The following is a 24,347-nucleotide window of genomic DNA, read 5'->3' on the forward strand; positions in this document are numbered from 1 at the left end:
GTGAAGCGTCCAATGAGTTGTGAAGCATTTGGCTAAATATGAGCAGATAATATTCCCGAAACACTTCAGAATTCATCCGGCTGCTTTTGTCAGCAGTCACATCATCAATAAATACAAGAGAAGCAGTTCCATTGGCAGCCATACATGCCCACGCCATGACACTACCACCACCATGATCACTGATGAGGTGGTATGCTTAGGATCATGAGCAGTTCCTTTCCTTCTCCATACTCTTCTCTTCCCATCACTCTGGTACAAGTTGATGTCGGTCTCATCTGTCCATAGGATGTTGTTCCAGAACTGTGAAGGCTTTTTTAGATGTCGTTTGGCAAACTCTAATCTGGCCTTCCTGTTTTTGAGGCTCACCAATGGTTTCCATCTTGTGGTGAACCCTCTGTATTCACTCTGGTGAAGTCTTCTCTTGATTGGTGACTTTGACACACATACACCTACCTCCTGGAGAGTGTTCTTGATCTGGCCAACTGTTGTGAAGGGTGTTTTCTTCACCAGGGAAAGAATTCTTTGGTCATCCACCACAGTTGTTTTCCGTGGTCTTCCGGGTCTTTTGGTGTTGCTGAGCTCACCGGTGCATTCCTTCTTTTTAAGAATGTTCCAAACAGTTGTTTTGGCCACGCCTAATGTTTTTACTATCTCTCTGATGGGGTTGTTTTGTTTTTTCAGCCTAATGATGGCTTCACTGATAGTGACAGCTCTTTGGATCTCATCTTGGGAGTTGACAGCAACAGATTCCAAATGCAAATAGCACACTTGAAATGAACTCTGGACCTTTTATCTGCTCATTGTAATTGGGATAATGAGGGAATAACACACACCTGGCCATGGAACAGCTGAGAAGCCAATTGTCCCATTACTTTTGATCCCTTAACAAGTGGGAGGCACATATGCAAACTGTTGTAATTCCTACACTGTTCACCTGATTTGGATACAAATACCCTCAAATTAAAGCTGACAGTCTGCAGTTAAAGCACATCTTGTTCGTTTCATTTCAAATCCATTGTGGTGGTGTATAGAGCCAAAAATGTTAGAATTGTGTCGATGTCCCAATATTTATGGACCTGACTGTAAATATTGTGGCGATGCTTCTTATTTACTATATAACCATGCAATAAAGATTTTGTATAACATTTCCTCATCCTGTTCCTTTTATCCACGCTGATCATTTCCTCTTCCCTCCCACAGTTGGAAACATACCGTATGAGGCTACAGAGGAGCAGCTGAAAGATATCTTCTCTGAAGTGGGGCCTGTAGTCAGTTTCAGGTGAAGTATCTCACTATTGACCATAGGGTGACAGTTGTTGGTAGTCAGGGGCGGACTGACCATTTGGAAACTCGAGGGCCCAGGGTCAGTAGGGGGCCCCATGAGATGCCCCTGGTACCTTTTTCATAGGCTTTTTTGAGTTTGGGCAAGGACACAGGGGCCCCATCATCCCCTATTGCCCGGGGGCCCCTTGAGTTGTCAGTCTGCCCCTGTTGGTAGTACACTTTGGTTGTAGTATCTTTACAGACGGTGCTATGTGAATCGGAAAACCTAGACGGGGTGGAGACACAGCACCAGCGCTAATGTCTTCCATATCTGCGGCACCAGTTCAGCAGGAAGAGGGGGAGAGGCGGGTGCAAGTGCGCTATCCAGGATAACTAAAATCCCACTTTTTAAAGAGAACCTGTCACCACCTAAACTGTATCTGAGCACCAGAAACTGCAAACTTTTTAATACATTTTTAATATTTCAAGCAAATGCCCAAACCCCCCCCCCCCCCCCCCCATCGGCCCTAGTATTTCTGGCTGTGGCCATCTTGAGTAAGGGCAGAGGATTCCTGTAGCATTTACTTCTTGGAGTCCATCTGCCTTTAGCTCAGACATGCGGACGGGAGGGCGTGCTTAGCTGGGAAAACCCCTCCTCCCATGAAGATTCCTGGGATGTAGGACATCATTTAGGCCTAGGGCAGAAACCAGGAAGCAACTGAACAAATGTAAAAAAAAGGATCAAACCAGTAAATATAATATACATTCCTCTCGATTTATTAAAGGATAAATTCACCCTCCCTCTGACAGGATAGTACGGGGAGAAGTTTCCTACCAGATCCCTCCCCATGTAACCACGCTCTCCTACCAGATTCCCCCCATGTAACCACACTTTCCTACCAGATCCCCCCCCCCCCCATGTGACCATGCTCTCCTACCAGATTCCCCATGTGACCATGCTCTCCTACCAGTTCCCCCCATGTGACAAGGCTCTCCTCCTACCAGATCCCCCCCCATGTGACCAAGCTCTCCTTCTACCAGATCCCCCCCATGTAACCAGGCTCTCCTCCTACCAGATTCCTCCCATGTGACCAGGCTCTCCTACCAGATCACTCCCATGTGACCAGGCTCTCCTACCAGGTCCCTCCCATGTGACCAGGCTCTCCTACCAGATACCTCCCATGTGACCAGGCTATCCTACCAGATCCCTCCCAGGTGACCAGGCTCTCCTACCAGATTCCTTCCATGTGACCAGGCTCTCCTACCAGATCCCTCCCATGTGACCAGGCTCTCCTACCAGATCCCTCCCATGTGACCAGGCTCTCCTACCAGATCCCTCCCATGTGACCAGGCTCTCCTACCAGATCCCTCCCATGTGACCAGGCTCTCCTACCAGATCCCTCCCATGTGACCAGGCTCTCCTACCAGATCCCTCCCATGTGACCAGGCTCTCCTACCAGATCCCTCCCATGTGACCAGGCTCTCCTACCAGATCCCTCCCATGTGACCAGGCTCTCCTACCAGATCCCTCCCATGTGACCAGGCTCTCCTACCAGATCCCTCCCATGTGACCAGGCTCTCCTCCTACCAGATCCCTCCCATGTGACCAGGCTCTCCTCTTACCAGATCCCTCCCATGTGACCAGGCTCTCCTCCTACCAGATCCCCCCATGTGACCAGGCTCTCCTCCTACCAGATCCCCCCCCCATATGACCAGGCTCTCCTCCTACCAGATCCCCCCCCATGTGACCAGGCTCTCCTCCTACCAGATCCCCCCCCATGTGACCAGGCTCTCCTACCAGATCCCTCCCATGTGACCAGGCTCTCCTACCAGATCCCTCCCATGTGACCAGGCTCTCCTACCAGATCCCTCCCATGTGACCAGGCTCTCCTACCAGATCCCTCCCATGTGACCAGGCTCTCCTACCAGATCCCTCCCATGTGACCAGGCTCTCCTACCAGATCCCTCCCATGTGACCAGGCTCTCCTCCTACCAGATCCCTCCCATGTGACCAGGCTCTCCTCCTACCAGATCCCTCCCATGTGACCAGATCCCTCCCATGTGACCAGGCTCTCCTCCTACCAGATCCCCCCATGTGACCAGGCTCTCCTCCTACCAGATCCCCCCCCCCCATATGACCAGGCTCTCCTCCTACCAGATCCCCCCCCATGTGACCAGGCTCTCCTCCTACCAGATCCCCCCCCATGTGACCAGGCTCTCCTACCAGATCCCTCCCATGTGACCAGGCTCTCCTACCAGATCCCTCCCATGTGACCAGGCTATCCTACCAGATCCCTCCCATGTGACCAGGCTCTCCTACCAGATCCCTCCCATGTGACCAGGCTCTCCTACCAGATCCCTCCCATGTGACCAGGCTCTCCTACCAGATCCCTCCCATGTGACCAGGCTCTCCTACCAGATCCCTCCCATGTGACCAGGCTCTCCTACCAGATCCCTCCCATGTGACCAGGCTCTCCTACCAGATCCCCCCCATGTGACCAGGCTCTCCTCCTACCAAATTCCCCCAATGTGACCACGGTCTCCTCCTACCAGATCCCCCCCCATGTGACCACGGTCTCCTCCTACCAGATCCCCCCCCCATGTGACCACGGTCTCCTCCTACCAGATCCCCCCCCCATGTGACCACGGTCTCCTCCTACCATTTCCCCCCCCCATGTGACCACGGTCTCCTCCTACCAGATCCCCCCCCCCCCTCCATGTGACCAGGCAGTTTCGCTGTACTATCTGTCTGATTTGAAAACAGCGCAGCCACACCGCGTCACTCATTCACAAGGTTCTGTGAACTAGTGCCTACAAATCCTGGCAGCCTTAGCTTTGGATGAGCTACCACGGCGCTGTAGAGCACCGTGGTAGTTCATTGAAGCTTCCCTTCAGAATATCTGCTTGAACGTACATCCCATACACCCCATACATGCCGTACGGAAAGCAGATATTCTGATCTCTGGTGCAATGCTTTCCAGGCTCCTGCAGACAAAAATAATAAATGCACATTTTTTTACCTGCAAAAAAGGTGCATTTATTATTTTTGTCAAAAAGGTGAACTTATCCTTTAACCCCTCGCCCTCCTGAGGATTTACCCCCCTTCCTGACCAGGCCATTTTTTGCTGCGTTAACCAACAATTGCGTGGTCATGGAACGCTGCACCCAAATTAAATTTGTCTTTTTTTTTCTCCATGAATTGAGCTTTCTTTCGATGGTATTTGATCGCCTGTGCGTTTTTGTTTTTTTTTTTTGTTTTGTTTTGTTTAGTTTTTCCTCTTTTTGCGCTATAAAAAAAAAGACCGACAATTTTGAGTATAAAAAAAAACTGTATTTTTGAATTTTTGCTATTAAACATGTCCAGTAACAAAATTATAAACATCAAATTTCGTTATAAATTTAGGCCAAAATAAATTCTGCGACATGTGTTTGCTAAAAAAAAAAAATTCAAATACGTGGAAATTAATTGGTTTACGTGAAAATTATAGCGTTTACAAATGGTGGTATAGATACTGGAATTATTTTTTTTTTTCCGACTAGTAATGGCAGTGATCAGCCACTTCTAGCAGGACTGCGGTGGACATTCTGACACTGGGGAGGAACTAACTTGGTGTCACTGACATACCCAGTGACCCCAATACAGTGATCAGTGCTAAAAAAAAAAAGTACTGACACTGTAGTAATGGTACTGGGCAGGAGGGGCGATCACAGAGTTAACTGTGTGCTGGGATTGTTTTACTAGGGGGTGGTGTGTTGATGCTTCACTGTAAGCACACTGCTCTGAATGGCTGTGCTGGACACAGCCATCCAGAGCAGTGTGCCTGTGCTGACAGGGAGGAGAACTGTTAGTAAACAAAACAGTCCCCCCCCATCGGAGATGCTTGGTAATCACCAGGCGACGGCGGGTAATCACATGCCGGTACCCGATGATTGACAGCTGCGGCCGCGAATGGCAGCACGGGTAGGGTGCTCGCGCATCACGTGCAAATGTGTGTGTGTGTGTGTGTAGAGAGAGAGATAGATATAGATATAGATATATATATATATATATATATATATATATTTGTGATTTTGCACACCCGTGCCGCCCTGTAGCAGTATATCTGCTATAGGGTGACCGTGTTCCAAATTATTCTGCAAATGATATTTTTCTCATTTACCTAAATAATTGATGTAAATAACAGTCGGCATAATTCTCAGGTTACAACTATAAGAGTACAATTCACATTTTATTGAACAAACCTAATGATAACAGGATTTTTGTTCCAAATTATTCCGCACAGTAAGTTTCAAAACACTTTATAGGTTGTAAAGAAGTGAAAATTGTCATTTGTTGTGTTTGCAGCATATTTACTGAAATCAAAAGCTATTTCAATCAAACTTTTAACAACATTTTAACTTTTTAAACATTTGAAGCGGTCACCTTACATTGTAACATAGGACCCCTTGTTTGATAGCAGATCACAAGTCTTGCATCCATTGAACTTGGGAGTTTTTGGACAGTTTCTGCTTGAATTTGTTTGTAAGATGTCAGAATAGCCTCCCAGAGCTGCTGTTTGGATGTAAACTGCCTCCCACCCTCATAGATCTTTTGCTTGAGGATGCTCCAAAGGTTCTCAATAGGATTGAGGTCAGGGGAGGATGGAGGCCACACCATGACTTTCTCTCCTTTTCTCCCCATAGCAGCCATTGATGCAGAGGTATTCTTTGCAGCATGAGATGGTGCATTGTCATGCATGAAGATGATTTTATTACGGAAAGCATAGTTCTTCCTTCTGTATCAGGGAAGAAAGTGGTCAGTCATAAACTCCACATACTTTGCAGAGGTCATCTTTACACCTTCAGGGACCCTAAAGGGGCCGACCAGCTCTGTTCCCATGATTCCGGCCCAAAACATGTCTCCACCACCGCCTTGCTGACGTCGCAGCCTTGTTGGAACAGGGTGGCCGTCCACCAACCATCCACTACTCTATCCATCTGGACCATCCAGGGTTGCACGGCACTCATCAGTGAACAGGACTGTTTGAAAATTAGTCTTCATGTATTTTTCTGCCCAATGCAGCCTTTTCTGCTTGTGAGCATTGGTTAGTGGTGTCCGAATAGAAGGTTTATGCACAGTTGCAAGACTCTGGAGGACTCTACACCTTGATGTCCGTGGGACTCCAGAGGCACCAGCAGCTTCAAATATCTGTTTGCTGCTATGTGATGGTATTTTAGCAGCTGCTCTCTTGATCCGATGCATGGATCTGGCAGAAATCTTCCTCAATGTGCCTTTATCTGCACCAACCCGTCTGTGCTCTGAATCAGCCACAAATCTCTTCATAGTGCGATGATCACGCTTACGTTTTCGTGAAATATCGAATGTTTTCATACCTCGTCCAAGGCATTGAACTATTTCACTCTTTTCCGCAGCAGAGAGATCCTTTTTTTTCCTCATATTGCTTGAAAATGGTGCTCTGCCTAATAATGTGGAACACCCTCCTTTAGTAGTTTTTCCTTCAATTGGGCTCACCGGCCAATCTAATTATCACAGGTGTCCCAGATTGTTTTCAGTGATCAAAAGAGCCCTGACACACAATGCCATCCATGATTTAAACTGAAAAACAAAATATTTCATCTTTGTGACAAATAGAATTTGCATAATAATTTGGAACAGGGTGTAGTTCATGTTGATTGAGAGAGTTTAGTTCCCCTTTAATTCTACTTTCGCGCTAATGTTTTGCGGTGCTTTAATTTTTTTTTTTCTTCATTATTAAAAAATAAAACTCATCTGTACAAATCTTTGCATTATTTCAGGTTGGTGTATGACAGAGAAACTGGAAAACCCAAAGGCTATGGCTTCTGTGAATACCAAGACCAAGAGACGGCCCTCAGCGCCATGCGCAATTTAAATGGGAGAGAGTTCAGCGGGCGCGCTCTACGAGTGGACAACGCAGCTAGCGAGAAGAACAAGGAGGAGCTAAAAAGTTTGTAGAATTTTATTATTTTTTTTTTTTTCGTTTGTGTTTTATATTAGTGTGATTTGTTCCATGACAGTGAGAGGGCAAACCCTGTGGGGGGAGATTTACTAAAGCTGACGCACTCGGAATCTGATGCAGCTGTGCACGGGAGCCAATCAGCTTCTAGCTTCAGTTTGTTTAATTAAGCTTTGAGTATAAAACCTGGAAGCTGATTGGAGCTGCACCAGATTTGGCACCATGCAGTTTTAGTAAATAACCCCCATGTATGAGGTGCATTTAGGATCGGGCTGATGTTGGGCTGCTTTCACATAGGCTGCAAAACCTGACGGTTGAGGGAAGTTTTTAACTCGGTGATGGGCGCCAGACAGTCCCATACACAGCAAAAAAAAAAAGAGAGATGGGCAACACTGCCTGCCACTGCGCCCTGTAGAGGTGAATGGTGCCACGCCTCAACTGCAACGCAACTTCTCAATGGATTCAGTTGCAGTGAGGTGAGAAGATTTCAGTATGAAGCCCCTTTTCAGACAGGCGTGCGGGAGGCAGACTGTCCCCTCCCAATTGCCTGCTCACCACGGGCCAGTCGCAGCTGACAAAGCAATCCGTTGCGGATCGTAAGCCAGCGGCTAGGCCAGCAATGGGCAAACTACGGCCCGGCGGACCTTTTAATCCGGCCCGTGGAGCGTGATACTGTCAGAATGTGTGTAGGCGGGGCAGCGTGACGAACGTGAGGGGAGCTAGGCTCCTCTCACAGTCCTCCCTGAAGACCGGAACGGCGCGGGAACACGGCGAGAGGAACGCGCGGAGCAAAGGTAAGTGAATTGACACAGGGGGGACTTGGCTTACTACTTGGGGGGGAATAATATGGGGGATGAATTAATATGGGGAATGAATTACTATAGGGGGGATGAATTACTATATGGGGGATGAATTACTATATGGGGGATGAATTACTATATGGGGGATGAATTACTATATGGGGGATGAATTACTATATGGGGGATGAATTACTATATGGGGGATGAATTACTATATGGGGGATGAATTACTATGGGGGATGAATTACTATGGGGGATGAATTACTATATGGGGGATGAATTACTATATGGGGGATGAATTACTATGGGGAATGAATTACTATGGGGGATGAATTACTATGGGGGATGAATTACTATATGGGGGATGAATTACTATATGGGGAATGAATTACTATGGGGAATGAATTACTATGGGGGATGAATTACTATGGGGGATGAATTACACTATGGGGGATGAATTACTATATGGGGGATGAATTACTATATGGGGGATGAATTACTATATGGGGGATGAATTACTATATGGGGGATGAATTACTATGGGGGATGAATTACTATATGGGGGATGAATTACTATATGGGGGATGAATTACTATATGGGGGAGGAATTACTATGCTTACTATGGGGGAATATTACTATACTTACTATGGATGACACATACACATCATTCATCTACTCTTGGTCCGGCCCCCGGGTCCAATATATGAACCCATTGCGGCCCTCAAGTCAAAAAGTTTGCCCACCCCTGGGCTAGGCCCATGTGAGAGAAACCTTAAGCCCTGGTTCAAAGGGCCATTTTTTTTTTTTTTTTTTTTATTCTTCGCTTTGTAGACACACAATATCTGCAACCATAGAAATGATATCGTTGCATGAACAAGCCAACAGCAGGAGCACATCAGAGAAGTGCGGAGCGAACACCCAAGCAAGATGAGATAACCGTTACGATCACCATATTCTTGACATAGTGCATCACCTCTCACAGTAGAGTACTCCGGCCATTTAATGAACTGTCCCTGTGGGTGTGACTGATTAACTACTTGCCAACCGCAGATAGCCGAATGACGGTGCCCTGATGATCAGTGCCCTGATCGGTGCCCAGCAGTGCCAACCACCAGTTCCGCCCACCTGTGCCCAGCAGTGTGGCCCAGCAGTGCTGCCAGTCAGTGCCACCAGTCAGTGCCCAGCGGTTGTGCCAGTCAGTGCCCAGCAGTGATGCCAGTCAGTGCCGCCTATCCGTGACACCTCATTAGTGCTGCCTATTAGTGCTGCCTATCAGTGCCGCCTATCCGTGACACCTCATTAGTGCTGCCTATCAGTGCCGCCTATCCGTGACACCTCATTAGTGCCGCCTATCCGTGACACCTCATTAGTGCTGCCTATCAGTGCCGCCTATCCCTGACACCTCATTAGTGCTGCCTATCAGTGCCGCCTATATGTGACACCTCATTAGTGCTGCCTATCAGTGCCCTTCAGTGCTGCCTATCAGTGCCGCCTATCAGTGCCCATCAGTGCTGCCTAATCAACGCACATCAGTGAAGAAGAAAAATTACCTGTTTGAAAAATTTTATTAATAGAAACACAGAAACTTTTTTTTTCAAATTTTTTTGCAGTTTTTTTGTTTATAGCGCAAAAAGTAAAGTGCCCAGCGGTGATTAAATACCACCAAAAGAAAGCTCTATTTGTGAGAAAAAAATGATAAAAATTTCATATGGGTACAATGTTGCATGACCGTGCAATTGTCAAAGTGCGACAGAGTTGAAAGCTGAAAATTTGGCCTGGTAAAGAAGGGGTATAAGTGCCCGGTAGGCAAGGGGTTAATATATGATGGAGTATATAGAACGAAAACAAAAGCAAAAAATAAAAAAGTCCACCAGCGTTTGAATGTAATTGCACAGCAGCGATTATTCGCAGTTAGGGAGAGATGTTTGCAAGTGGACGCAAGGTGTTTAGCAGTGTTTTGATTGGCAGTCTATCATTTTCTGCAACATGCTGTGGAAGAAGTGCTAGGACTGTATAACTGAGTAAAACAAATATAGACAGCATGGGGGAAGAAATTGCCTTTTTATTTTGTTTTTTTTTTGTTTTGTTTTTTCAGGTTTAGGAACTGGTGCCCCCATAATCGAGTCCCCGTATGGTGATCCTGTGTCTCCAGAGGATGCTCCAGAGTCTATAAGCCGAGCCGTTGCTAGTTTACCCCCCGAACAGATGTTTGAACTCATGAAACAAATGAAGGTGAGTCGGCAGCTCTAAAAATACTTGTAGCAAAGGTTTCGTTTAGCGCCAAAGTTTAACCCCTTCACACCGACCGTACGCAAATATTCGTCCCCACTGGTCTGGGCTTTTTTCCTTAGGTCTGCCGATTTGTGGACTGGGGTCTCCCTGAAAGCCCTGGGTCCCATTCTAACGATCGGGACCCGGAACTCCCGATTCTGGGTCACCTGATTACTGCGTTAGCCTCTCATTGGCTGTCACTGTGAAGGCCACCCCCGTGTTTTCTCTCTCTGAATGAAGAGGAGAGATACATACATTCATGCAATCCTCTCCCTTCTCTCCCCCCCTCTCTCTCTTCTCTTCCCCCCCCTCTCTCTCTTCTCTTCCCCCCCCCTCTCTCTCTTCTCTTCCCCCCCCTCTCTCTCTTCTCTTCCCTCCCCCCTCTCTCTTCTCTTCCCCCCCCTCTCTCTTCTCTCCCCCCCCCTCTCTCTTCTCTTCCCCCCTCTCTTCTCCCCCACTCTCTCTCTCTTCTCTTCCCCCCTCTCTTCTCCCCCACTCTCTCTCTCTTTCTCTTCCCCCCCCTCTCTTCTCTTTCCCCCCACTCTTCCCCCTTTCTCTCTTGCCCCCCTCTCTCTCTCTTTCTCTCTTTTCTCTCTCCCCCCTCTTTCTCTCTCACCCCCCTCTTTCTCTCTCGCCCCCCTCTTTCTCTCTCGCCCCCCCTTTTCTCTCTCGCCCCCCCTTTTTCTCTCTCGCCCCTCCTTTCTCTCTCTTCCCCCCTCTCTTTCTCTCTCTTCCCCCCTCCTCTTTCTCTCTCACCCCCTCTCTTTCTCACCCCCCTCTCTTTCTCTCTCTCCCCCTCTCATTCTCTCTCTCTTCTCCCCCCCTCTCTCTCTCGTCTCCCCCTCTCTCTCTCTCGTCTCCCCCCCTCTCTCTCTTCTCCCCCTCTCTCTCTCGTCTCCCCCCCTCTCTCTCTTCCCCCCCCCCCTCTCTCTTCCCCCCCCCTCTCTCTTCCCCCCCCCTCTCTCTTCCCCCCCCTCTCTCTTCCCCCCTCTCTTCCCCCCCCCTCTCTCTTCCCCCCCCCCCTCTCTCTTCCCCCCTCTCTCTCTTCCCCCCTCTCTCTCTTCCCCCCTCTCTCTCTTCCCCCCCTCTCTCCCCCCCTCTCTCTTCCCCCCCCTCTCTCTTCCCCCCCTCTCTCTTCCCCCCCCCTCTCTCTCTTCTCCCCTCTCTCTCTTCTCTTCCTCCCCCCCTCTCTCTCTTCTCTTCCTCCCTCCCCGCCCCCTCTCCCCCTCCCTCTCTCTTCTCTTCCCCCCCCCTTCTCTTCCTCCCCCCCTCTCTTCTCTTCCTCCCCCCCTCTCTTCTCTTCCTCCCCCCCTCTCTTCTCTTCCTCCCCCCCTCTCTTCTCTTCCTCCCCCCCTCTCTTCTCTTCCTCCCCCCCTCTCTTCTCTTCCTCCCCCCCTCTCTTCTCTTCCTCCTCCCCCCCTCTTCTCTTCCTCCTCCCCCCCTCTTCTCTTCCTCCTCCCCCCCTCTCTTCTCTTTCCCCCCCCCCCTCTCTCTTCTCTTCCTCCTCCCCCCCCCCCTCTTCTCTTCCTTCCCCTCTCTCTTTTCTCTTCCCCCCCCCTCTCTCTCTTTTCTTCCTCCCCCCTCTCTCTCTTTTCTTCCTCCCCCCTCTCTCTCTCTTCTCTTCCTCCCCCCCTCTCTCTCTTCTCTTCCCCCCCTCTCTCTCTTCTCTTCCCCCCCCTCTCTCTCTTCTCTTCCTCCCCCCTCCTCTCTCTCTTCTCTTCCTCCCCCCTCCTCTCTCTCTTCTCTTCCTCCCCCTCCTCTCTCTCTTCTCTTCCTCCCCCTCCTCTCTCTCTTCTCTTCCTCCCCCCTCCTCTCTCTCTTCTCTTCCTCCCCCTCCTCTTTCTCTTCTCTTCCTCCCCCTCCTCTCTCTCTTCTCTTCCTCCCCCTCCTCTCTCTCTTCTCTTCCTCCCCCTCCTCTCTCTCTTCTCTTCCTCCCCCCTCCTCTCTCTCTTCTCTTCCTCCCCCCTCCTCTCTCTCTTCTCTTCCTCCCCCCTCCTCTCTCTCTTCTCTTCCTCCCCCCTCCTCTCTTCTCTTCTCTTCCTCCCCCCTCCTCTCTTCTCTTCCTCCCCCCTCCTCTCTTCTCTTCCTCCCCCCTCCTCTCTTCTCTTCTCTTCCTCCCCCCTCCTCTCTTCTCTTCTTTCAGAGAGAAAAAAACTGTGTGTAAAATTAAAATAACACAGGGGAGGTGGGGAAACCACATGAGATTTGGGCAGGAATCGCATTGTATTCCTTCAAATCACATGCTGTTCTTTGCAGTGCGATTTGCACCTGTTTTGTATGCACTCTCAATATTCCCAGCTCACACGTACCTGGAGATGGCTGATTGTTATAGCTGGGAGCTGCACTGATCACAGCCTGGGAACTTGGTACACTTGATGCAAAGAGATGTCACCGTCACACCAAGGATTCCTCAAACGGGTCCAAAGTTTTATTCCGTGGTCACATACATGTAAACAAAGGCAACATTTCATGGCCACACAGGACCCCTTTTTGTATGGACACAAATTGGAGTGCGGGTATCGAGAGCACTTTTACGAGTACTTGTGAAAATACTTGGTATTGGTACCAATACTGATATTGCATCCCTAGTCGTCTTAGGATCTCCATGCTACCCCTCCCTCCCCCACCCTTTCATCCCTCCAGTCATGCATTCACTAGTTGTTACCTTAGTAAATAGTCGAGCGATAGGGGAGGGAAAGGGGTGGAAAGAGGGGAGGAAGGCTAGTGGTGGCAGGAGAGGGGAGGAAGACTAGTGGTGGCAGGAGAGGGGAGGAAGGCTAGTGGTGGCAGGAGAGGGGAGGAAGGCTAGTGGTGGCAGGAGAGGGGAGGAAGGCTAGTGGTGGCAGGAGAGGGGAGGAAGGCCAGTGGTGGCAGGAGAGGGGAGGAAGGCCAGTGGTGGCAGGAGAGGGGAGGAAGGCCAGTGGTGGCAGGAGAGGGGAGGAAGGCTAGTGGTGGCAGGAGAGGGGAGGAAGGCTAGTGGTGGCAGGAGAGGGGAGGAAGGCTAGTGGTGGCAGGAGAGGGGAGGAAGGCCAGTGGTGGCAGGAGAGGGGAGGAAGGCCATGGTGGCAGGAGAGGGGAGGAAGGCTAGTGGTGGCAGGAGAGGGGAGGAAGGCTAGTGGTGGCAGGAGAGGGGAGGAAGGCTAGTGGTGGCAGGAGAGGGGAGGAAGGCCAAGGGGTAAAAGAGAGGAGGAAGGCCAGTGGTGGCAGGAGAGGGGAGGAAGGCCAAGGGGTATAAAGAGAGGAGTAGGGCTAGGGGGGGACAGAGGTGGAGGGGAACGGGTTGGAGAAAAAGGGGTGGACTAGGCAGGGCTTCCTTGGAGGTCGTCCATTTTGTAAAGCTCGTCGTGTTGCTAAGTGGATTATGATATTTTTTAACTTGACTTTGTTTTGTTCTCTTTATTCAGTTGTGTGTACAGAACAGTCCTCAAGAAGCACGAAATATGCTGCTGCAGAACCCACAGTTGGCTTATGCTCTCCTACAAGCACAGGTGGTCATGAGAATCGTGGATCCAGAAATTGCTATGGTGAGACGACGAAGCTGAATCAGCTACATGTCACCGTCCTGATTCGTTGGTTGTCTTTTAGAGTTTTGATTTTTTGTTTCACCGCTTCAGGACCACCCACCGCACTTATACTGCGTCAGGGCGGCCCGGCCGCACCAAATCACGTACATGTATGTGATTTGGTATTTCCGGGTCGGGGGCGCACGCCTATCATGGCCTGGTCATGAAGGGGGTGAAAGCTTCCAGGGCTGAAGTGGTTAATGAATTCCAGGCATGGATATTTTTCCATAGTTACAGCTGGGACCAATGTAACTAAGTATACACCATTCCTGTGGGATCCCTCTAGAAGCTGGAAATCACCACTCCAGACATCACCAGCCTCCGGGTCATGTGATGTGCGGCTGCACTACTGCATCTTGAACATAGGAGACCAGCTGGGTGGCAGGGGCGCCATTCAGATTCCATTCTTCCCCATTCAGATTCCAAGGGCTCTCCAAACTTTCGAAGCAAAGGGCCATTTTACTGTCATTCAGACTTTACGGGGTCCCCGACTGTTGCCATCGGGAGTACAAAATGTCCTAGCATCAGTGGGAGTAAACAACCCCACCTCATTGGTCCCCATTGTTGGTGTCCGTGGGAGGAACTGTGCCCAATCATTGATGTCATTGATAGGAATTGTGGCTTTCATTGGTGCCAGTGAATGAAATTATGCTCCAGGGGCCAGATAAAAGCATGCAAAGGGCTGCATCTGGCACCCGGGCTGTAGTTTGGAGACCACTGCTCTAGGGCCTCTGCCCTAAAAAAAATATATATAACTTTTGGGGGTTCTAAGTAATTTTTTAGCAAAAAAAAAAAACCTGATGCAGGACTACATAGATAAAAAGCTGTGAGACTTCAATTGGGCTTAGTTTTTCAGCTATCACTAGTTCACTTTTGACTTTCCTACTGAGTGCTGAATTGCGATTCACAATTTCTGTTGCTCAGTTTTGTGACTTTCTTGTTTAGAAAATCCTTCACCGTCCCTCAGTTGTGCCACCCCTACTTTCTGGAAACCAGCAGCCACCATTACAAGGCCCGGCTTTACCTCTCAATCAGCAGAATGTTCCTGCGCAGCAGCTACCTGTGGTAAGTTTTTTTTAATTGCAAAATTGCCTCCCCTTGACTTCAGTGAAAAAACGCCTCCCCTTGACTTCAATGCAAAAACCGCCTCCCCTTGACTTCAATGCAAAAACCGCCTCCCCTTGACTTCAATGCAAAAACCGCCTCCCCTTGACTTCAATGCAAAAAACGCCTCCCCTTGACTTCATTGCAAAAGACGCCTCCCCTTGACTTCATTGCAAAAGACGCCTCCCCTTGATTTCATTGCAAAAGACGCCTCCCCTTGACTTCATTGCAAAAGACGCCTCCCCTTGACTTCATTGCAAAAGACGCCTCCCCTTGACTTCATTGCAAAAAACGCCTCCCCTTGACTTCATTGCAAAAAACGCCTCCCCTTGACTTCATTGCAAAAAACGCCTCCCCTTGACTTCAATGCAAAAACCGCCTCCCCTTGACTTCAATGCAAAAACCGCCTCCCCTTGACTTCAATGCAAAAACCGCCTCCCCTTGACTTCAATGCAAAAAACGCCTCCCCTTGACTTCATTGCAAAAGACGCCTCCCCTTGACTTCATTGCAAAAGACGCCTCCCCTTGATTTCATTGCAAAAGACGCCTCCCCTTGACTTCATTGCAAAAGACGCCTCCCCTTGACTTCATTGCAAAAGACGCCTCCCCTTGACTTCATTGCAAAAGACGCCTCCCCTTGACTTCATTGCAAAAGACGCCTCCCCTTGACTTCATTGCAAAAAACGCCTCCCCTTGACTTCATTGCAAAAAACGCCTCCCCTTGACTTCATTGCAAAAGACGCCTCCCCTTGACTTCATTGCAAAAAACGCCTCCCCTTGACTTCATTGCAAAAAACGCTTCCCCTTGACTTCATTGCAAAAAACGCCTCCCCTTGACTTCATTGCAAAAAACGCTTCCCCTTGACTTCATTGCAAAAAACGCCTCCCCTTGACTTCATTGCAAAAAACGCCTCCCCTTGACTTCATTGCAAAAAACGCCTCCCCTTGACTTCATTGCAAAAAACGCCTCCCCTTGACTTCAATGCAAAAAACGCCTCCCCTTGACTTCAATGCAAAAAATGCCTCCCCTTGACTTCAATGCAAAAAATGCCTCCCCTTGACTTCAATGCAAAAAACGCCTCCCCTTGACTTCAATGCAAAAAACACCTCATCTTGACTTCAATGCAAAAACGCTTGACCCTTGACTTCAATGCAAAAACGCTTGACCCTTGACTTCAATGCAAAAACGCTTCCCCTTGACTTCAATGCAAAAAACACCTCCCCTTGACTTCAATACAAAAAATACCTCATCTTGACTTCAATGCAAAAAACGCCTCCCCTTGACTTCAATACAAAAAATACCTCATCTTGACTTCAATACAAATAATACCTCCCCTTGACTTCAATGCAAAAAACGCCTCCCCTTGACTTCAATGCAAAAAACGCCTCCCCTTGACTTCAATGCAAAAAACGCCTCCCCTTGACTTCAATGCAAAAAACTCCTCCCCTTGACTTCAATGCAAAAAACTCCTCCCCTTGACTTCAATGCAAAAAACGCCTCCCCTTGACTTCAATGCAAAAAACGCCTCCCCTTGACTTCAATGCAAAAAACGCCTCCCCTTGACTTCATTGCAAAAAACGCCTCCCCTTGACTTCAATGTAAAAAACGCCTCCCCTTGACTTCAATGTAAAAAACGCCTCCCCTTGACTTCAATGCAAAAAAAAACGCCTCCCACACAAACCAAAAATGCTACTTGATTAATTTTTAATATTCAAAGCGAACTCCCCCGTCCATCCATGTCTGCATGTTTTATTTTGCTGAGAAATCTGGCCATCTACCCCACCCTCACCTAACTGCCGTTCTCCTTCATTCCTCCTACCACTCCACCCCCCACAGCCACTTCCTCCTGTACCACTACCCCCTCCCTCATAGATTGTAAACTCGAAAGAGTAGGCCCCTCGTGTGCTGTTTGTAGTTGCTGTAATATTTCATGTATTGTCCCCCTCTATTGTACAGCGCTGAGCAAACCCTTTGGCGCTATATAAACTCGATGTAATAATAATAATAAGATGCAAATGAAGCATTTACTTCCTGGAATCCATCTGCCCTTAGCTCAGACATGCAGGCAGGAGGGCCGTCTATGGCCAGCTTTAGTCTGTAGTTTTGGATTTTTGTTGAGCACTTTTATTTTCTGTACTAAGCTATTTTTCTCTGTTTCCAGGGACCCATGCATGTGAATGGAGGACCACCAATGATGCAACCTCTCCCTATGCAAGGTGGCGTTCCCGGTCCCATAGTGAACCCTGGACCAGTACCTGTACCCCAAGGTGGTAACATTAATTATATTTACCGTTTTGAAATGTGTAAAAAAAAACAAACAAAAAAAACAAAAAAAAAAAACTGATTGGAGCAGAGAACCACACATCCAGTGATTGGACATGGGGCAGGGAATAGCTAGGACAGTGGTTCTCAAGCTTCCTAATGCCGCGACCCTTTCATACAGTTCCTCATGTTGTGGTGACCCCCAACCATAAAATTATTTACCCAGAAATTATAATTCATGAGTGTCGTTTTACCTCCAATACTGCTGCTTTCAGCACAGTAGCTGCTTTCAACACAGTAGCTGCTTTTAACAGAGTAGCTGCTTTCAACACAGTAGCTGCTTTCAGCACAGTAGCGGCTTTCAGCACAGTAGCTGCTTTCAGCACAGTAGCTGCTTTCAGCACAGTAGCTGCTTTCAGCACAGTAGCTGCTTTCAGCACAGTAGCTGCTTTCAGCACAGTAGCTGCTTTCAACAGAGTAGCTGCTTTCAGCACAGTAGCTGCTTTCAGCACAGTAGCTGCTTTCAGCACAGTAGCTGCTTTCAGCACAGTAGCTGCTTTCAGCACAGTAGCTGCTTTCAACACAGTAGCTGCTTTTAACAGAGTAGCTGCTTTTAACAGAGTAGCTGCTTTTAACAGAGTAGCTGCTTTTAACAGAGTAGCTGCTTTTAACAGAGTAGCTGCTTTTAACAGAGTAGCTGCTTTTAACACAGTAGCTGCTTTTAACACAGTAGCTGCTTTTAACACAGTAGCTGCTTTTAACACAGTAGCTGCTTTCAACACAGTAGCTGCTTTCAACACAGTAGCTGCTTTCAACACAGTAGCTGCTTTCAACACAGTAGCTGCTTTCAACACAGTAGCTGCTTTCAACACAGTAGCTGCTTTCAACACAGTAGCTGCTTTCAACACAGTAGCTGCTTTCAACACAGTAGCTGCTTTCAACACAGTAGCTGCTTTCAACACAGTAGCTGCTTTCAACACAGTAGCTGCTTTCAACACAGTAGCTGCTTTCAACACAGTAGCTGCTTTCAACACAGTAGCTGCTTTCAACACAGTAGCTGCTTTCAACAGAGTAGCTGCTTTCAACAGAGTAGCTGCTTTCAACAGAGTAGCTGCTTTCAACAGAGTAGCTGCTTTCAACAGAGTAGCTGCTTTCAACAGAGTAGCTGCTTTCAACAGAGTAGCTGCTTTTAACAGAGTAGCTGCTTTTAACAGAGTAGCTGCTTTCAACACAGTAGCTGCTTTCTACACAGTAGCTGCTCTTTACACATCGGAAATATGTGTTTTCTGATGGTCTTAGGGGACCCCGGTGAAAGGGTCGTTCGACCCCCAAAGGGGTCGCGACCCACAGGTTGAGAACCACTGAGCTAGGAGTTTTCCATGAGTACGGTGCAGTGTGACAGACACCTGTCAATCATTTTAAAGTGGTTCTAAAGGTTTGTTTTGTTATTAAAAAGAAAAAAATTGGGTCTGTCCATGTCTCAGCAGGAATTGGCGTCCTACCCATTCATTTCGGCCAAACGTGCTATAGCTCAAGCCTGGAGAACCCCTTCGGTTGCCTTCCAGGGTGTGACGACCCGGCTGAATGCTATGATGATCAGTGAACAGATGTCTAGCATTCTTCAGGATTCTCATCCGAGATTCCTTAACCTCTTAGCGCCGGCGCCTCCTGGGCCCTTTTTAAGAGTTTCAGAAGCTGGGTGCGGTTTTAGGGTCATGTGACCACCGTGATTCGTCGACACGGCGGTCACTTGATCGGAAAAGGTCCCTATCGCAAAGGGAGATCGGGACCTTTCTGTGAGTTACGGACATATGTGCTGGGCGCTCTCAGTATTTGTATTTTCTAATGGCACGCAAATATGCGCCCGCTCGGCGTCAAGGCCCAGACGCCGAGAGGTTGCATATTTGCATGCGTTCGGCATCAAGGGGTTAAGGTTTGGGTACCTTGGGTAAATTATTCCCTGCCGTCCTTGCCTCCTACTAGCTATGGCCTCTTGTAGTCATTGCCTGGGCTGGCCCTGGATCCGTAATTCTTCTTTTCTTTCTCCCAGAATCTTTTCTCCCTTCCTTATTTCTTTCTACTTTTCTATACTTTCTTCTTTTCGTTTGTTTTTGCTTCTTTTCCATTTGTCCTGAGCTGATCCTTCTCGGTAGGGGTTTTGTTTGTTTTGTTTCGGTAAGATGTTGGAACGCTGCTGCTATTGCTTGCTTTGGCTCTTTGCCGTTCCTCATTGGTCATTCCGTTACTTGGCTAATACACCCTGCTGATTGGTATCTGCTCATGTATGTTATTGTTCTGCTCTGCCCCTGCGTGGGCGTATCGTGAGCCTGTTGTATTCCAAAAACTTCTTTAATAAAAATATTGAAATAGGAAAAGATAAAAAGTGATACTTACCTGCTCTGTGTAGTGATTTTGCACAAAGCAACCCAGATCCTCTTCTTGGGTCTGCCGCCAGCACTCCTGGTTCCTCCTTGACCAGTGCCCCCAATAGCAAGCCACTTGCTATGGGGGCATTGGTGTGTTTGTACTGATCCTCGTCTTCTTGGGTCTGCTGCCAGCATTCCTGGCTCCTCCTCCTTGACCAGTGCCCCCAATAGCAAGCCACTCGCTATGGGGGCATTGGTGTGTGTTTGTTCAGATCCTCTTCTTCTTGGGTCTGCTGCTGGCACTCCTGGCTCCTCCTCCTTCTTGACCAGTGCCCCAATATCAAGCCACTTGCTATGGGGGCATTGGTGTGTGTTTGTTCTGATCCTCTTCTTCTTGGGTCTGCCGCCAGCACTCCTGGTTCCTCCTCCTTGACCAGTGCCCCCAATAGCAAGCCACTTGCTATGGGGGCATTGGTGTGTTTGTTCTGATCTTCGTCTTCTTGGGTCTGCCGCCAGCACTCCTGGCTCCTCCTCCTTGACCAGTGCCCCCAATAGCAAGCCACTCGCTATGGGGGTATTGGTGTGTGTTTGTTCAGATCCTCTTCTTCTTGGGTCTGCTGCTGGCACTCCTGGCTCCTCCTCCTTGACCAGTGCCCCCAATAGCAAGCCACTCGCTATGGGGGTATTGGTGCGTGTTTGTTCAGATCCTCTTCTTCTTGGGTCTGCCGCCAGCACTCCTGGATCCTCCTCCTTGACCAGTGCCCCCAATAGCAAGCCACTTGGTATGGGGGCATTGGTGTGTGTTTGTTCAGATCCTCTTCTTCTTGGGTCTGCCGCCAGCACTCCTGGTTCCTCCTCCTTGACCAGTGCCCCCAATAGCAAGCCACTCGCTATGGGGGTATTGGTGTGTGTTTGTTCATATCCTCTTCTTCTTGGGTCTGCTGCTGGCACTCCTGGTTCCTCCTCCTTGACCAGTGCCCCCAATAGCAAGCCACTCGCTATGTGGGCACTGGTGTGTGTTTGTTCAGATCCTCTTCTTGGGTCTGCCGCTAGCACTCCTGGCTCCTCCTCCTTGACCAGTGCCCCCAATAGCAAGCCACTTGCTATGGGGGCATTGGTGTGTGTTTGTTCAGATCCTCTTCTTCTTGGGTCTGCTGCTGGCACTCCCGGTTCCTCCTCCTTGACCAGTGCCCCCAATAGCAAGCCACTTGCTATGGGGGCATTGGTGTGTGTTCGTTCTTGAGCCCCACTCTCTGCGACCATAAAACTAATCTTCCCCGCACCCAACCCCCCCCCCAACCACCGCTGTCCCCTCATTGGCTGTGACTGATAGCAGTGGGATCCAGTGGCTCCCTTTGTGTCTTGGCCAAAGTGGAGAGAGACCTGGGACAGCCGAGGCTCCCATGCACATGGCTATATTGATAGGGGGCTCAGGTAAGTATCTTGGGGTGGGGGGGTTAGCAGCACACAGAAGGTTTTTGTGTTTTTTTGTTTTACCTTCATGCATAGGGGTTAAAAACCTTCAGCCTTTACAACCACTTTAAAAACCGTACCATATTCCACCCTCCTTAGTGCTCCTAAACTAATGTCAATTACAACGCCCATCACCCCAGCTTCTTAACTACTCGCACAGCCTTGGCCTGCTCTGTACTGGATCAATGCCAGAAGACCCGTTTCGCTTCAGAACCTATGTCGGGGCAGGTGGCAAAGGGGTTAGTTAAGGAGTTAGTTCACCTTTTTCAATAAGACACCATGCAGTCAGGGGTGCCCCAAGTGTGTTCAAAACGCTTTGCAGCTTTGAAATGCTGTGCTTGGGTAAAAAGCCATACCTGCAGGGGTGTAAAACTCCATTTCATCGCGGGCTGCATCAGCACTCTGGTTGCCCTCAAAGGGCCTGTTGTATCTAGGATTATAAAAAAAATGTATCGACTCTTTACCATATTAAATAATTGCCTCTCTATTCCATTATTACTGGTTTTAGTACCAAGGTAAGACATAAGCTGTGAAGGGCGGGTGCAGACCGGAGTGGAGCTGTGAAGGGCGGGTGCAGACCGGAGTGGAGCTGTGAAGGGCGGGTGCAGACCGGAGTGGAGCTGTGAAGGGCGGGTGCAGACCGGAGTGGAGCTGTGAAGGGCGGGTGCAGACCGGAGTGGAGCTGTGAAGGGCGGGTGCAGACCGGAGTGGAGCTGTGAAGGGCGGGTGCAGACCGGAGTGGAGCTGTGAAGGGCGGGTGCAGACCGGAGTGGAGCTGTGAAGGGCGGGTGCAGACCGGAGTGGAGCTGTGAAGGGCGGGTGCAGACCGGAGTGGAGCTGTGAAGGGCGGGTGCAGACCGGAGTGGAGCTGTGAAGGGCGGGTGCAGACCGGAGTGGAGCTGTGAAGGGCGGGTGTAGACTGGATTGGAGCTGTGAAGGGCGGGTGCAGACCGGAGTGGAGCTGTGAAGGGCAGGTGCAGACCGGAGTGGAGCTGTGAAGGGCGGGTGCAGACCGGAGTGGAGCTGTGAAGGGCGGGTGTAGACTGGATTGGAGCTGTGAAGGGCGGGTGCAGACCGGAGTGGAGCTGTGAAGGGCGGGTGCAGACCGCAGTGGAGCTGTGAAGGGCGGGTGCAGACCGCAGTGGAGCTGTGAAGGGCGGGTGCAGACCGGAGTGGAGCTGTGAAGGGCGGGTGCAGACCGGAGTGGAGCTGTGAAGGGCGGGTGCAGACCGGAGTGGAGCTGTGAAGGGCGGGTGCAGACCGGAGTGGAGCTGTGAAGGGCGGGTGCAGACCGGAGTGGAGCAGATGACGCAAGTCTAAAAAGGAGGTCCGCACGCCGCTAGTATCATGTCCTAGAAACTGTATTGGAGACTGCTCAAGGTTCTGCCACGCTGTTCTGATCCAGCAGTTGCCAGTGTCAGTGGATGATACCAGCGGTGTGCGACCCTCCTTTTCAATTGGCAATCGAATTGTTTAATTCTCATAGTAATTTTAACCATTTCAATACCGGGCAATTTTACACCTTCCTGCCCAGGCCATTTTTCACATTTCAGCGCTCTCACACTTTGAATGACAATTGCACGGTCATACAACATTGTACCCAAACTAAAATGTTATCATTTTCTTCACACAACTAGAGCTTTCTTTTGGTGGTATTTAATCACCGCCGGGGTTTTTATTTTTTGCTAAATTAACAAAAAAAGACCAAAAATTTTGAAGAAAAAAACACGTTTTTCTTTGTTTCTGTTATAAAAGTTTACAATTAAATAATTGTTCTTCATAAATTTAGGCCGAAATGTATTCTGCTACATGTCTTTGGTGAAAATAACCCAAATTAGGATGTATTATTTAGTTTGTAGGAAAATTATAGAGTTCACAAACTATGGTATAGATCTGAATATTGATCAATCCTGAAGTACTGACAGCCAATCTAATTTCTTGAGGTCCAAGAATGTCAGAACAGTACAGATATCCCCCAAATGTCAGAACAGTACAGATATCCCCCAAATGTCAGGACAGTACAGATATCCCCAAATGTCAGGACAGTACAGATATCCCCCAAATGTCAGGACAGGACAGATATCCCCCAAATGTCAGGACAGGACAGATATCCCCCAAATGTCAGAACAGGACAGATATCCCCCAAATGTCAGGACAGGACAGATATCCCCCAAATGTCAGAACAGTATAGATATCCCCCCAAATGTCAGGACAGGACAGATATCCCCCAAATGTCAGGACAGTACAGATATCCCCCAAATGTCAGGACAGTACAGATATCCCCCAAATGTCAGAATAGTACAGATATCCCCCAAATGTCAGGACAGTACAGATATCCCCCAAATGTCAGAACAGTACAGATATCCCCCAAATGTCAGAATAGTACAGATATCCCCCAAATGTCAGGACAGTACAGATATCCCCCAAATGTCAGAATAGTACAGATATCCCCCAAATGTCAGGACAGGACAGATATCCCCAAATGACCCTTTCTTGCAGAGTAGACAGTCCGACATACTTCATAAGAGGAATGGCGAGTTTTTTGAAGTTGTATTTTTTTTGTCATTTTTCGGAAAATGAAAAAATGAAAAAAATAATTTTCACTATTTTTTTTTTTTTTTTTTTACATACTGTCACTAGTGCAGTACAGCGTCATCATATAACTGGCATGGCGGTGAACAGGGACACTGACTGGTGACAGTATGAAAAAAACAAATATATATATATATTTTTTTTTTATTATTATTTTTAATTTTTTATTACTTTTTTTTATTTTTTTTTAAGATTTTTTTTAAGATTTTACTATGACCAAAGTAGTACAATGTTACCATAGTAACATTGTACTACTTTGGGGAAGTGATCAGTATTTTTTTTTTTTTACACAATTTGCTTATAGCAAAGAATTACTTTGCTATAAGCAAGCATTTACCTGAATGACATCGATTCATTCAGGTTTTTTTTTTTTTGTGCTTAGCTGTGATTTGGCCACAGCTAATCACATGACATATGCATGTGACCTGCTGTGACCATTCACAGCTAGGCACTAGTATACAATGGATGGCATGAATGAAGCCATCCATTGTATACAACTGTCATGTGACCTGCTGTGATTGGTCACAGCAGGTCACATGGTACCGGCAACGGGGGCTGGTACTCAGATCTGTCATCGGCCGTGTCCGAGGTACATGGCCGGTGACAGATCGCGCCACTGCGCGGCTCTGCAACCGCACGAACTGCGCATGTGCGGAGGACGCCAAATGGCGTACAC

General features: G+C 48.6%; 1 protein-coding gene across 1 annotated transcript in view; it reads left to right on the top strand.

Moving 5' to 3' along the window:
- Positions 1 to 1,200: 1,200 nt before the first annotated feature.
- Positions 1,201 to 24,347, top strand: part of CSTF2 (cleavage stimulation factor subunit 2) — a gene marked incomplete at its 5' end in the record, with an annotated part of 54,682 nt that continues 31,535 nt past the window's right edge. Inside the window, 6 exons of the mRNA XM_089654072.1 lie at positions 1,201 to 1,279; positions 7,060 to 7,229; positions 10,135 to 10,271; positions 13,715 to 13,834; positions 14,819 to 14,938; positions 17,140 to 17,245. Coding sequence (XP_089510198.1) covers positions 1,201 to 1,279; positions 7,060 to 7,229; positions 10,135 to 10,271; positions 13,715 to 13,834; positions 14,819 to 14,938; positions 17,140 to 17,245 — 732 coding nt within the window. The remainder of the gene's footprint in view (positions 1,280 to 7,059; positions 7,230 to 10,134; positions 10,272 to 13,714; positions 13,835 to 14,818; positions 14,939 to 17,139; positions 17,246 to 24,347) is intronic.

The sequence above is a fragment of the Staurois parvus genome, unplaced genomic scaffold (assembly GCF_062004578.1).
Source record: "Staurois parvus isolate SC_StPar_1 unplaced genomic scaffold, SC_StPar_1.0 ptg000739l, whole genome shotgun sequence".
NCBI lineage: Eukaryota > Metazoa > Chordata > Amphibia > Anura > Ranidae > Staurois > Staurois parvus.